This window comes from Manis javanica, chromosome 13 (genome assembly GCF_040802235.1).
Source record: "Manis javanica isolate MJ-LG chromosome 13, MJ_LKY, whole genome shotgun sequence".
Lineage (NCBI taxonomy): Eukaryota > Metazoa > Chordata > Mammalia > Pholidota > Manidae > Manis > Manis javanica.
In genome coordinates this window covers 20,249,355-20,263,572 of record NC_133168.1, presented here as the reverse complement: position 1 = coordinate 20,263,572, position 14,218 = coordinate 20,249,355, and the positions used below count along the sequence as shown (strand labels likewise).

The following is a 14,218-nucleotide window of genomic DNA, read 5'->3' as shown; positions in this document are numbered from 1 at the left end:
TTCTTGTTTCATATCCTTCCATTTTTTGGTGTGTTTTGATTTTGGTACCAGTATGCTTTTACTTCTTTATAGTCATCTGTGTAAATACTAAGGTTTTTCCCATGTGGTTACCACGAGGCTTACATAAAATATATGTAACGTAATCTTAAATTATAACACCCTCTTTTAAGCTGGTAACAAGTTAACTTCAATAGAATTCCTAAACTTCACATTTGTACTTCTCCCTCTCCCAGTTTAGGTCATTGATGTTACGGTTTATATCTTTTATACCGTTTAATAGCAGATTATTATAACTATGGTTATTATTACCACAGTTGTTTAACTCTTAGAGTTATAAATGAATTATGCCCCACCATCACCATATTACAAAATCTAACTTACTCTATATATACCATTACCAATGAGTTTCACGTTACCTTCTTAAGTTTTTGCAGCATTAGTTACCATTCTTTTATTTCCCCTCAAAGAATCCCCTCTTTGTAAGGCAGGTGTAGTGGTGATGAGCTCTTGCAGCGTTTGTCTGTTCAGAACCTATAGTTCTGAGGAACAACTTTCCTATGTGTAGAATTCTTGGTTGACAGTTTCTTTCAATATTTTGAATCTGTCAGCTAGTTCTCTGCCCTGAAACACTTCATTTAAGAAATCCACAGATAGTCTTATGATAGTTCCCTTGTATATAAATTTTTCCTCTTCTCATGCTGCTTTCAAAATTCTTTGTCTTTGACTTCTGACAATGATGGTGTGTCTCCGTGTAGCCCTGTTCAGGTTCAACCTCCTTGGGGTCAGTTGGCTTCACAGATCTGGATATCCACTTCTCTCCCCAGATTTGGGACATTTCAGCCATTATTGCTTTAGGTATACTTTCTGACTCTTTCTCTTCCTCTGGAATTACCATAATGTGGATATCGTTTCTTTTATTTGTGTCCATTCAGCCCCATAGGCTTTCTCCATTTTTATTTTCCTTTTTGCTCCTCTGACAATTTTAAATTGCCTGTATTCTGGATTGTGGGCTCTTGTCTTCTACATGGTTGAGTCTGCTGTCCAGGCGCTCTTGGATTCTTTAGGCCAGTCATTGTATTTTCAGCTTGAGGATTTCAACTTGTTTTGGAGTTTTTGATGGTTTTGATTTCTTTGTAAAACTTCTCATTTTGTTCAGGTATTGTTTTCCTAATTTTGTTTAGTTGTCTGTATGTTCTTGTTCTCTAAATTTAACAGTTCCTTGATAGTTCATAGATGTCCATTTCTTTATGGTTGATTCCTGGAGCTTTATTACTTACCTTGATGGCGGTTTCCAGATTTTTATGGTCTTTGATTCCTTTTTCGTTATCTGCATATTTGAGAAACCAGTCTTCTCTTTAATATGTTACAGGTCTGACTTGGCAGAGACAGTTCTTCCCAGTCGGCTCACTTTGGGCTTCTAGGTGAGTCTGCTGGTAACATTCTTGGGCAGGAGGAGCGTGCCCTGGGGGCCTGTTTTTGGGTGAGGCCACTGCCCCGGCTCTCAGGCTGGGTGAGTGGGGTGCCAGCTGAGCACAGCTGGGTGAGATTTCTGCCTCGGTTCCCTGCCAAAGTGAGGCAGGAGGAGGATGGCCTAGTGTGAAATTCTTGGTTGAATTTTGTCCACTGGTGGGAAACCCTGGTTGCCTGAGTTCTCCGGTCAGGCTCACTAGCCTCTCATGACTGAGGGTTATATTCAGCAGTAGGTGGGGCTATGGGCCCCATCAAGGCCTGCTCAGCTGGGTGTTTGGAGACCCAAACCAGGCAAGACCTGTGCCGTGCATTCTCTGGCCAGACAGAGTGAGTGAGAGTCTGTGCTCTCTTCAGGTGCTTTGTAAGCAGGGCTGTTGCAGGTTTGCACAGCTTCCCGTGTGTTGCGGTTGGACCCGCGATCAGGCAGGCTGAGAGCTGTAGGCAGCAGTGGTTGGGGGCCTTCAGTCAGTCTCCTTCCCGGTTCAGGCCGTGGGAGACCCAGCTCCAATACCAGTGACGTTCTTTGTCTGTGGTCCTGACCCAGCCAAGCAGCCTACATACCCTGGCCAGACAGGTCACTGGCTTTGCTCTGCAGACTGTCAGCTCTGACATCCATACTCTGCTCTAGTGTCGCTGGGCTACTCAGCTTTCCAGATGTTCCATCAACTTCCTGGTCAGGTGGGGCTGCGACCGTCACTTAGAAGTGGTCCAGACCATGACTTAGCTCACATGCCTGGGAGGGTACAGACCGGGAGCCAGGGCTGGCAAATCTCTTCATTCAAGGACCCAGATCAGGAGACCTACACCCTCACCCCACTACCTTGTAGACGGCACCACTGACTTGGTTCTACACATGAGCAAAACTGCCAGTTGGGATCGCTGTCCGGGTGCTGCAGGTCTGCCATGGAACTCAGTCTGCCATGACCCCAGTGCCAGGGTTCTCACCAGCCCCTCCCTACTTCTCCATCACAGTCAGACTCCCAGTAGTCAGTCTCACGGAGTCCCCCGTAATCTCCATGGGGCAAGACCAGAGTTGGGGCTTCCAGGAAGTAACACACATGCTGCGGAGCTGGGTCTCCATCCTGGGCTCTCCTGTCCACCTGGAGGAGCCACAGGCTCGGGAGATCTCTGTCGGTGAGGTGTCACCAGCCTGGCAGAGGGGCGGTGTGGGCAGCACGCAGCTGCTGCTCCTACTTTTCTAATATGGCCTGTCTTGGTCGGGCTGGTGCAGGAGTGCTTCAGCCCCAGCCTCGTGTTCCAGGATTCTCTTGGTAGTGGTGTCTTGTCCATGAATAGCTGTTAGCTGTTCCTGTGAAGGGGAGCAGGAATAACCTATGTCACCATCATGACATCACCCATCCCATCTTTATATCTAATATGTCTTTATTACCACTTTTGCTATACATTTGTATAATAGGCAAATAGTAATAATAAACATTTGTTCAGTAGGTACTAGGCACTGTGTGAAGTGCTCTGTGTTTCTCAGCATAACCCAAAAGTATTGTTGTTATTCTCCTTTTATAGATGAAGACATTGATACTACAAAAAATGACATAACTTCTCTGAGGTTTACCAATCAATACGTAGAAGTGCCAGCATTAGAATCTAGGGCCTCTGATACTAGCTCCCAGGCTCCCAATTACAGTTCACCAGTGCCTTCCCTTTGGACATTCAGGCTGTTGCCATTTGGTACCACATAGGTTTTCTGTAGTATCAAGTAGCAGGAAGCATTTTTGATCATGCATTTTTTGTCTGTTTGCCCGTTTACCTCCAGAGAATAATAAATTCACTGAACTACAAGGATTTTCTTAAAAATATTCAACTTTATACTCTTAAGAGTTACTTTTAAATGAGTACAAATGAAGGGACATTTTCTCTTTGTCTGGAACCAAGTTTCTAAATTTATGTAATTTACAAATGAATAATCAGTGAAAGGTGAATTCATTAATTAATTTATGAATAATTGTTAAACACTCTCTGTCATGCATAGCTACAGGTGGTGGGGATACTGAGAACAAAGTAGACAAATGCCTGCTCTCATGGAGCTTATGCTTTACTTGGGGAATCAGACAATAAATGTAAGGTTTGATAAATAAAAGTAACTGAGACAACATGTATAAAGTACATAGCATAGTGCCAAGCACATGATAATGTCATGACTTAGTACTACTTGTCATTTAAGAACCAGTTTAAACCTAGCTGCGTCCAGTGAACAGGCCTCCACTCTAAGTTCTGTGTCCCTCCCGCATCCCCATCTCTCCACCGTAGCGCACCCGATGAGAATTCCTATCCATCTGACTGCTCTCACTGGGCTAGAACTTCCCGTCTGGTGTCCCAGGAGTGGGTTACCTATGGATCACGAGATAGTAATAGCTGGAAGTGTTCTTATGACAAACTCAGAATCGTTTAATCTTTGTAAAGTTGACAGAAAAGTTGATATTTGACCAGTATGTGTATGACAATGCCTCTGACAACTTCCTTAGTTCAATAATCCTTTTGTTTTGTTTTGTTTTGTTTAGCTACAATTTTTAATAATCATTGTTTTAGCATATAAGATTTTTACACCCAGCACCCATCACCACAGCATGTTCTGTAAGGCCTCTCCCTGACCCTTCTGCAAACCATCCCAATTCCCATCTACATGTTTCTTTTTTCACTGATGATGCCATTAGGGAATGTTCCACATTTAAAGTATTTAGACTTGACTCACAAGATTTAATTTGCTTGTATTTTCACATTTTTTTAACTTACTTAGGAGAAGTATGTGGGGTTTTTTGTTTTGTTTTTTACTGTTATTGTTATTAGGTAAAACATTGAATTTGTTCATTTTAACCATTTTCATTTGCTTGTTTTTTACTTTGCCTTTTGATGTTAACAATTACCAAATTATCATAATTATATAGCATAAAGAAAATGCAATTAATTGTTCCACTAAACCCAATTTAGAGATTCATCACATCTTCTCCATTTTACTCCTGGTGCCCCCAAAATATTACCATTTTCTCTGTGAGCCATGGTATGAAAAAGGAGGTACTGCACTACACCAACCCTCCATGAGGACAGGGACTGTGTCTTTAGTGTCTGCATCCTCACGACCTAAACAGCAGCCAGCACAGAAAGAGTTCAGTACTTCATTATCTCTACTTTATACACATACATTTATTTGTGGAGTGAATTATTATAAATTATAGCAATAAGATCTAGAAGAGAATTGCAAATAGAATTATAGGGAGTGGACTAAAGAAGGATCCATAGTTTTTGAATTCCTTCTGTGTGTTGGATGCTTTCAATGTGTTGTTTAATCCCAAAAGTAATCACCTATTAAACACTTTATGGCAAAGCTGAATACAGCAAAGAGAATGCCCAACTTCATTTTGAGTGCCATAACCAGCCTGGTATATGTGGGAGGGAGAAGGCAGTCCAGTCATCTGGAAACTTTTGGAACATGAGGTCATTTCAGGGCTAGGATGAACCTTTACTTCCTAGATGTATGGAATGAAAGCTATTAATTATTCTAACTACTCAAGATACCTTTGTAACAATAAACCTCTTATCTAGAGAAGTTTATACAGAGAAGAGGTGATGAACATTTTTACCCCTTAAGACTACCTGTTAAAAAATTACTTCCTTATCATAGTTTTTCATTTACTTCTTACCTCAATTTTAGATAGCAGAACTCTTAGAGGAATTGAAAGAAGCCAAAGAAAACCATACACCAGACATGAACAAAGAGAGCAGGAACTTCAACAGGTAAAGTAGTAAATCACATTTACATATTATAAAATTCACCACTTTTAAGTATCTCTAGCTTGGTATAGTATTGTCATCCCTAGCAAACTTCTTATTGTTTCCACTGGGTATTGAGTTTATAAAAAAAATAAATGCATACGTTTTGAGACAAAATAAGACTTTAAATCTCAAATACCTAAATATTGGTATGCCTTTTATCTGGAAAAATAGAGAAGCAACTTGTATCATGTTCTTTCTTAATTACTGATTGGTACTTAAAAAGTTTGGCATTTAAACCCTGGGAACAGGGCTTTGTTTGGGAAACATGTTCCATATTCAAGTGATTTCAATAAATGTTTGTAAGAAATCAATTTACATTAAAATGTGATCATTAAAAATAATATGTGCCTACCACTAGTAGTATGATTACTGCACTTAATTACAAACAAATTAATTAATAGAAATTAAAAATAGCAGAACTAAGGGCATGATTTATTTTTAGGTGCCAGCCTTGGTGCTGTTATTAGCTTCACATAAACAGTGTATTAATCTCCTTGGGCTGCCACAACAAAGTATCATCAACTGGGTGGCTTAAACAATAGAAATAACACTTCTCACAGTTCTGAGGCTGTAAGTCCTAGATCAAGGTTACAGCTGACTCAGTTTCCAGTGAGAACTCTCCTCTTTGATTTGCAGGTGGCCCTGCCTATGTGTGTGGACTGCAGGCTGTGGGAGGGGAATAAAGAAAGAGTTCTCTGATGCATTTGCTTACAAGGACACTGCTGCACTCTGATCAGGGCCCCACCCTTATTGCTTCAGTTAACTTTAATTAGTTCCTTACCCTAAATGTGGCCACACTGTGGGTTGCAGCTTCAATAGATGAATGCGAGTGGGGGCACACAAAAATGTTCCATCTGTAACAGTGTAAATTTATATATTCTTTGAAAATAAAAAATATATACATGCAAAGCTTTATGGTTGACATGAGGTCCACAGAGAAACCCTAGTTCTATTAAATCATATCAAGATTGTAGCTTTTCATCATTATAGGAACTTTGAAATATAAAATGGAGAACAAAGAAATTATTGTAACTGATTTCTCATTCTTACTCTTGGACTTTTATTTGTGGACTTCTCTTAAAAACATGGAATACCAAGAAAACATCAGCCTTAGCAGAACTGAGGCATCATAGTGCATCACCATTTCAACAGACACACCTGTGTGTGTATAGGACTTTGTAATTCCTGTTCTAGAAAATGGTTATAAGTTGATAAATTTGTTTAACATTACCTTTTTACTTGTTATAAGCACATACTTTATTATAGCTTTATCACCAATAATTGTTATAGTCTTGTTATAAATACAACTAATATGTACACAAATAAGTTATATAGTACACAGTACAATTCTAAAATATATACAGGATTATTTTTCAACAAATACATGTATATCTTAAATATATAATTTCAATATGGTCTACAAAATTGGCTTTTATTTGCCTAAGCAAAAATGTAGTAGGACTTGTAGGACATCCTTGTAGGACATTTATAGAGGAGGTGACGCTAAATTAGGATGTCATCAAGATGTCCCCATAGATCATTCCTGACTTCAGTCTCCCTCACAAGAAGACAAGAAGACACACCTGTGAAAATCCCGGACACAGAGGTGTGACTGCAGCACCCACTTGGAGCACAGAGACCAAGAAGGACGGCATTAGAAGGGTAAGAGGAGTGTCCACACACTGAAGGCATCCTCCTCACCCGGCTAGCACAGCACTGCAACAGGGGGCTCCCGGGAACCTACGGTTTCTCCAATGGGAAAAAAGAGAGCCCAGGGTTAACACTGAGCTCACCCACCATTATGGGTTGCTTCCCAGGAGGCCCACTCATTTCTCAAATTATAGGAGTTTCAGGAAGAATCTGTGAAGCTTGAACACAGGACATCAAATTGTGATCAAAAAAAGTTTACAGCAAGCACCACTCAGCTCTTGGTAGCCTGAGGCCCTCCTCAAAGCTGTATCAAAGTAGAGAGAGAACCAGTGCTGCATCCACTGCAGAACCAAGACGGTGGCCAGAACCAAGACTACTGGGAGTCGGTGAGCAGTTTGCCTCATTCAGGACCCAAACAACAGCACCCGCCAGCCTTGGAGCCAGTTCAGCCACTGTGCTTGGACGGGGAAGCTAATTAATCATCCCATCTATTGCTGAATACAACCTCCCGTCACATTTAACCAAGAAGCCCATAGCCCATCCTACAGCTCTTTACAATGGCATTTGTGCAGAAAGCCCAGCCAGCAGGTCTGCCTGTCTGAAGAGTTAAGCCAATTTACTTAGTAACACCATCTGTCCAGGGTTCTTTGTCCACAGTTCTACCTGATTTGGGTCCCCAAACAAAGATCAGTGCCCACCTTGGGAAAGGAAGCTAATTCCTAGCCCCATGTACTGTGGAGTATAGTGCCCAGCAGTACCCAACTAGAAAGCCTGACTAGAGAATCCAGATTCCTGTAGAGCACATCCTATAGCAGTGCTTGGGCAGCAAACCAAGCTACCAGTCCTACCCAGCTGTTCCCAGCTGCCAGCATCCCCCTGTCCTCAGTGCTCAGGCAGCAGCCTCATCCAAAAAAGAGACCCCAGTAGAGTAGACAGCCCCACCTGCCCAGGAATGCCACCAGCTGTGCCCTGTCCAAAACCCTGAGCTGAGCTGACTGGCAAAGGACTGCCTGTGGAAGCAAACTTGTAAAGTCCAGAAGAGGAGACCAGTTAAATGCACAGATATCAACTCAAGGGTCATGAAAAATCTGGTAAACATGACACCATCAAGGGAAGCTAATAAAGATCTAATAACTATTCATAACAAAATGGAGATCTGTGGACTGTTCTGACAATTCAGAATAATCCTTTTAGTGAAGTTTAGTGCACTATAAGAACACTCTGAAAGACAACTTCCTAAACAAAATTAGAAAAATAACGCATGAGCAAAAACAAGTTCAATAAAAAAATGCAAAAAAAAAAAAAAAAACACTTCCTTGAGCTGAAGAATACAATGACAAAATAGGAATTCAAAGGACAGCTTCAACAGAAGATTTGACCTAACAAAAGAAAGGTCATTTGAAATTACCAGTCAGAGGAACAAAAAAGGCAAAGAGTGAAAAAGTGAGGACATCTTACAGAACTTATGGAGGCACCATCAGAACAAACTATCCCCATTACAGAAATCCCAGACAGGGAAAGGACAAGAGCAGAAAGCATATTTAAGGTAATAATGAAGCTTCCAAAATGGGAAAAACATGGATATCCAGATTCATGAGGCCCAGAGGAGCACAAAAGGATTGAACTTAAAAAGTGCTGAAACAAGAAACATAATTGTCAACAAGTGAAAATGAAAAGATGCTATTTAACAGTAAAATCATAAATGTGGGTATAAAAATGAATAGTAATAGTAAACATTGTCAAAGTCAGATTCTCTACTGTTATAGTGGTAACACATAACTCACTTAGTACTCTCGGTTAAAAGTTAAAAAATAAGCATATTAAAATAGTCTTAACTACATCAATTTGTTATGGGTACTCAATATTAAAAATAGGCAACTTGTAAATGGGATTCAGCAAAAGCAGCTCTATAAGGGAAGTTTATAATACAGACCTACTTCAAGAAACAAGAAAAATCTCAATCTAACCCTACACCAAAAGGAACTAGAAAAAGAACAAACAAGGCCAGTTAACAGAAGGAAGGAAATAATAAATATTGAAACAGAAATAAATGAAATAGACTAAAAAAATAATAAAAAGAATCAATGAAACTAAGAGCTTGCTCTTTGAAAAGATAAAGTAGAAAAACCTTTCACTAGACTCATCAAGAAAAAAAGGGGACACTAATAAATAAAATGAAAAAAGACTGACACTACAGAAATGCAAATATTTATGAGAGATTTCTATGAAAAATAATATTCCAACAAATTGGACAATCTAGAAGAAATGGATAAATTCCTAGAAATATGCAATCTCCCAAGACTGAACCAGGAAGAAATAGAAAATTCGAACAGACAGATTACTAGTAATGAAATCGCAGCAGTATTTTTTAAATTAAAAAAAAAACACCAGGACCACACAGTGTTTCACAGAATTCCACCAAACATTTAAAGGAGAGTCAATGTCCATCCTTCTCAAGCTATTCCAGAAAAATTGAAGAGGAAGGAAAAATTCCAAACTCATTCTGTGAGGTCAGCATTACCCTGATACCAACCAGGCAAGCACACTATTAGAAAAGAAAACTATAGGCCAACATTCCTGATGAACATACATGCAAAAATCTTGAATATTAGCAAACTGAATCCAACAATACATTGAAAGGATCACATACCATAATCATGTGGAACTTATTCCAGATATACATGGATGGTTCAACATCTGTAAATCAATGTGATACACCACATTAACAAAAGGAAACATAAAACTGTATCATTTCAATAGATGCAGAAAAGCATTTGACAAAATTAACATCCACTCATAATAAAAACTCAACAAAGTGGGTACAGAGTGAATATACCTCAGTACAGTAAAGACCACATACAACAAACCCCAACGCTAACATCATAATGGTGTAAAGCTGAAAGACTCATTATAGCTTTAAAGACACACATAGAGAGTGAAAAAACTGAAAAAAGATATTTCAAGCAAATGGTAATCAAAAAAAGGCAATAGTAGCTATGGTTCTATCAGGCAAATTAAAATTTTAAACTAAAAGAAGAGAAAAGGTAAGTATGTAATGATAAAGTAGTCAATACATCAATAAGATAATTGTAAATATGCACCCAGATCAGAGTACCTAAATATATAAAACAAACACGAATTAAAAGGATAAATGAACAGCAATACAATGGTAGGGTACCTCCCCAGTCTGAGCAATGAATAGATCATCTAGACAGAGCATCAATAAAGAAATAGTGGGATTTGAACAACAGTCTAAAAAATGGACCTAACAGACTTATACAGTACATTTCCATCAATAACAGAATACATATTCTCTAGCACATATGGAACATTTTCTAGGATAGATAGTATGTTAGGCCACAAAACAAGTCTGATCAAATTTGGGAAAATGAAAATCATATCAAGTACCTTCTTTGACCATAGTGGTATGAAACAAATCAATAATGAGGAAAACTCACAAACACATGGAAATTAAGCAACACTCTCCTGAACAACCAGTGGATCAAAGAAGAAATTAAAAGTGAAATTAAAGAGCATTTTGAGACAAATGAAATTGGAAACACAATATACCAAGACTTACAGAACACAACAAAAGCAGTTCTGAGAGGGAAGGTTACAGTGATAAATGCACACATCAAAAAACAAGAAAGATTTCAAACAACCTAACTTAACACGTTGTAAACTAACAAAGCAAAAAGAAGGAAACCAAGATTAAATACAGGACAGGAAAATAATAGAAAAGATTAACAAAATTAAGTTGGTTCTTCAAAAAGTTGAATAAAATTGACAAGCCATTAGCTAGACTAACCAAGAGAAAAGGGGGAACTCTCAAAATGCAAGTGAAAAAGGAGATATTACAATTGATACTACAGAAATACAAAGGGTCATAGGAGACTACTATGAAAACTATATGCCAACAAGCTGGGCAACCTAAAAGACAGAGGTAAGTTCTAGAAACATACAACTCGTCAATAATGAATAAGGAAGAAATAGAAAATCTGAATAGACTAGTAAAGAGACTGAATCAGTAATCGAAAATTCCCAACAAAGAAAAACCTAAGACCAAAAGGCTTCACTGGTAAATTCTAACAAACTTTTAAAGAAAAATTAGTATCAGCCCTTCCCAAACTCTTCCAGAGTAGAAGAGGAGTGAACATTACCAAACATATTTTACAAGGTCAGCATTCCCTCATAATAAAGCCAGATAAGGGCACTACCAAAAAAGAAAACCAGAGGCCAGTATCCCTTATGAATATAGATGTAAAAATTCTCAAAAAAAATTAGCAAATGAAATTCAACAGCATGTTAAAAGGATTGTACAACATGATCAAGTGTGGTTCATTCCTGAGATGTAACAATGATTTAACATATGCCAATAAGTAAATGTGATAACATCAAATTGCTAGAATGACAAAGTCTTGTCTACTCAATAAATGCAGAAAGAGCCTGTTAGAAAATTCAATATCCATTCATGATAAAACTTTCAACAGATTAGGTATAGAAAGAATGTACCTAGACATAATAAAGGCCATATATAGTAAGACACAACTAACGTCATACTCAGTGGTAAAAATTTGAAAGCTTTTCCTCTAAGATCAGAAATACAACAAGGGTGCTCACTCTAATCACTCATATTCTACATAGTACTTGATGTCCTAGCCAGATCAATCAAGCAAAAAAAAAAAAGAAATGAAAGGCACCAAAATTGAAAAGGAAAAGGTAAAATTGTCTATTTGCAGATGACATGATTTTATATATTGAAAGTCATAAAGACTCCACCAAAAATTTGGTTAGTCAACAAACTCAGTGAAATTGCAGGGTATATAAATCAATATACAAAAGTCATACTGTTTCTATATAGTAACAAATTATCTGAAAAAGAAAATCCCATTTATAGAAGCATCATAAACAATGAACTGCTTTTGAATAAATGTATATCCAAGAAGATGAAAGAGTTGCGTGAGACATTGTGAAAGAAATTAAAGTAGATAAAAATTACTGGATAGGTGTCTCATATTCATGGATTGGAAGAATCAATATTGTTAAAATGTCCAACTCCAGCTATAAATTCAGTGCATTCCCTATCAAGATTCCAGTGTCATTTTGTACAAAAATAGAAGAAACAATTCTAAATTTGTAACCACAAAAGACCCTGAATAGCCAGAACAATCCTGGGAAAGAACAAAGCTGGAAGCCTCAGACTTCCTAATTTTAAAATATAATCAAAGCTATAGTGATCAAAACAGTGTGGTACTGGTGTTAGAAGCAGACACATAGACCAATGGAACAGAATCAAGAGCCCAGGAGAAAAACCATCCATATACAGTCAACTAATATTTGACAAGGAAACCAAAAATACCCAATGAAGAAAAGACAGTCTCTTCAATAAAAGGTTCTGATAAAATTTGATATTCACACACAAAAGAAAGTGGACCCCTATCTTACACAACTCACAAAAATTAATTCAAAATGGATTACAGACTTAAATGTAAGACCTGAAATCATATAACCCCTAGAAGAAAACACAGAAAAAAAGCTCCTTGACCTGGGTCTTAGCAATGGTTTTTTGGGTATGACACCTAAAAGCAACAAAGCAAAAATAAACAACTGGGAATACATCAAACTAAAAAGTATTTGCATGAACAGAAAATCAATATATGAAAAATGCAACCTATGAACTGAGAATATATTTAAAAGTCACAAATGAGATAAGGGGTTAATATACAAAATATACAAGGAACTCATAATTCAACTGCAAATATATATATGCATTTTTAAATGGGCAAAGGACCTGAACAGATATTTTTCCAAAGAAGATATCTAAATGTCCAACAGATACATGAAGAGGAGTTCCACATTACTAATCATTAGGAAAGTGCAAATTAAACCCACAATGGGACACCACCTCACACCTGTTAGAAGAGCTATCATCAAAAAGACAAAAATAGCAAGTATCAGCAAAAGTGTATAGGAAAAGGAACGCTTGTGCACTGTTGGTGGTAAATTTATATAGCCACTACTGAAAGCAGTGTGGAGGTTCCTGAAAAAACTAAACCTCATTTTAATGAGGGGATGGTCATTTCACAGTTGAAAAAAGCAGATCCACATAAGCAAGGCAGTCTAGTGTGGTAGTCAAGACAAAGGACTCTCCAGGTTGCCTGGGTGTGAATCCTGAATCTGCTTCCTATGGGTTGTGTGTGAACATTGGGCAAAAAAATTTTTCTTTAAACTTACCTGTGTCTCCATTTCCCTACCTGTTAAATGGGGATAAGTACACAGAATCTATATGTAGTATGTTGTCAAAATTACATGACTCGATACATGTAAAATGCTTAAAACCAAACCTGGCACATGATGATGCTACATATGTGGTTTTATCATTATTTCTGGTGCTATAATGTGTGGTTCATTAATGGCATATGTTGTATGTTAAAACTGTCTTGACAGCATCTCAAGTGCCATTTTTAGGAGGAACAGCATCTTAGGGATGTTTGGATTAATACGAAGGTATTAAAATTTTCTGATGCTTTAAATGCTTTTTTCAAAAAGACTGTAAAACTCTATCTGAACTGGATACTAGATTTCCCAATTCCTACCCTCTTCACCTGCAAACCTTTTCAGACACAGGGGGAGCCTGTTAATAAGGCGCCCTCTCCTCCCTCCCCTTCTCTGATACACCAGTCACTGGTTTACCATAGTCGGCGTTGTCCCACTGTAGCTCTTTGCAATCTCTTAAATGTACTTAGCCCACTTTGTGAATTTCCTGGGGAGATGTAAAAGAAGCCCCTTCCCCTTAGTTGTGAGGGAACTGACAGGCCAAAAAGTGACTCAGACTAGCCCAGCTTGGTGAGTAAATGAGTTTTATTAAGGGGTTACTTATGGAACAGTGGATGGCATTCACGTGGTTGCTGCACAGAAGTGGCCACTGCAGACCTGTTAGGCTGGCTCTTATCGGGATCGGGAAAGGGCTACGTGCAGGGGGCATGTAAGCACAGGCTGGTGCTTATCTTGAGTTTCAAGGGACTCAGCGAACATCCTTGCAGTCCTTGTGTCTCCAGCCTGCAGGCTGGGGCAGGGGAGTGTCCTGGTCCCTTTGTTTGGAATGTAGCCCAGCAGTTTGTCATTTAAAATGGCTGTGGTAGTCAAATTGCCTTTACTTTAGTCAAGTTTCAGAGGATCTTCTGTAACAACCCCCACTGTGAACTCCAACGGTAATAAGGGACTTTCTATTCCAAGATCATACAGCAAACCCAGCAAGTAGTAGAAGCCGAACAAAGCAAAGAAATTGACAAGTGGAAAAGACTTGCCC

General features: G+C 38.5%; 1 protein-coding gene across 1 annotated transcript in view; it reads left to right on the top strand.

The window, feature by feature from the left end:
- The window catches only part of LOC118972177 (centrosomal protein of 162 kDa-like), an 82,514-nt gene extending 75,947 nt beyond the window's left edge, over positions 1 to 6,567 (top strand). Inside the window, 2 exon segments of the mRNA XM_073219453.1 lie at positions 5,138 to 5,220; positions 5,896 to 6,567. Coding sequence (XP_073075554.1) covers positions 5,138 to 5,220; positions 5,896 to 5,992 — 180 coding nt within the window. The 3' untranslated portion in view covers positions 5,993 to 6,567.
- Positions 6,568 to 14,218: the final 7,651 nt, after the last annotated feature.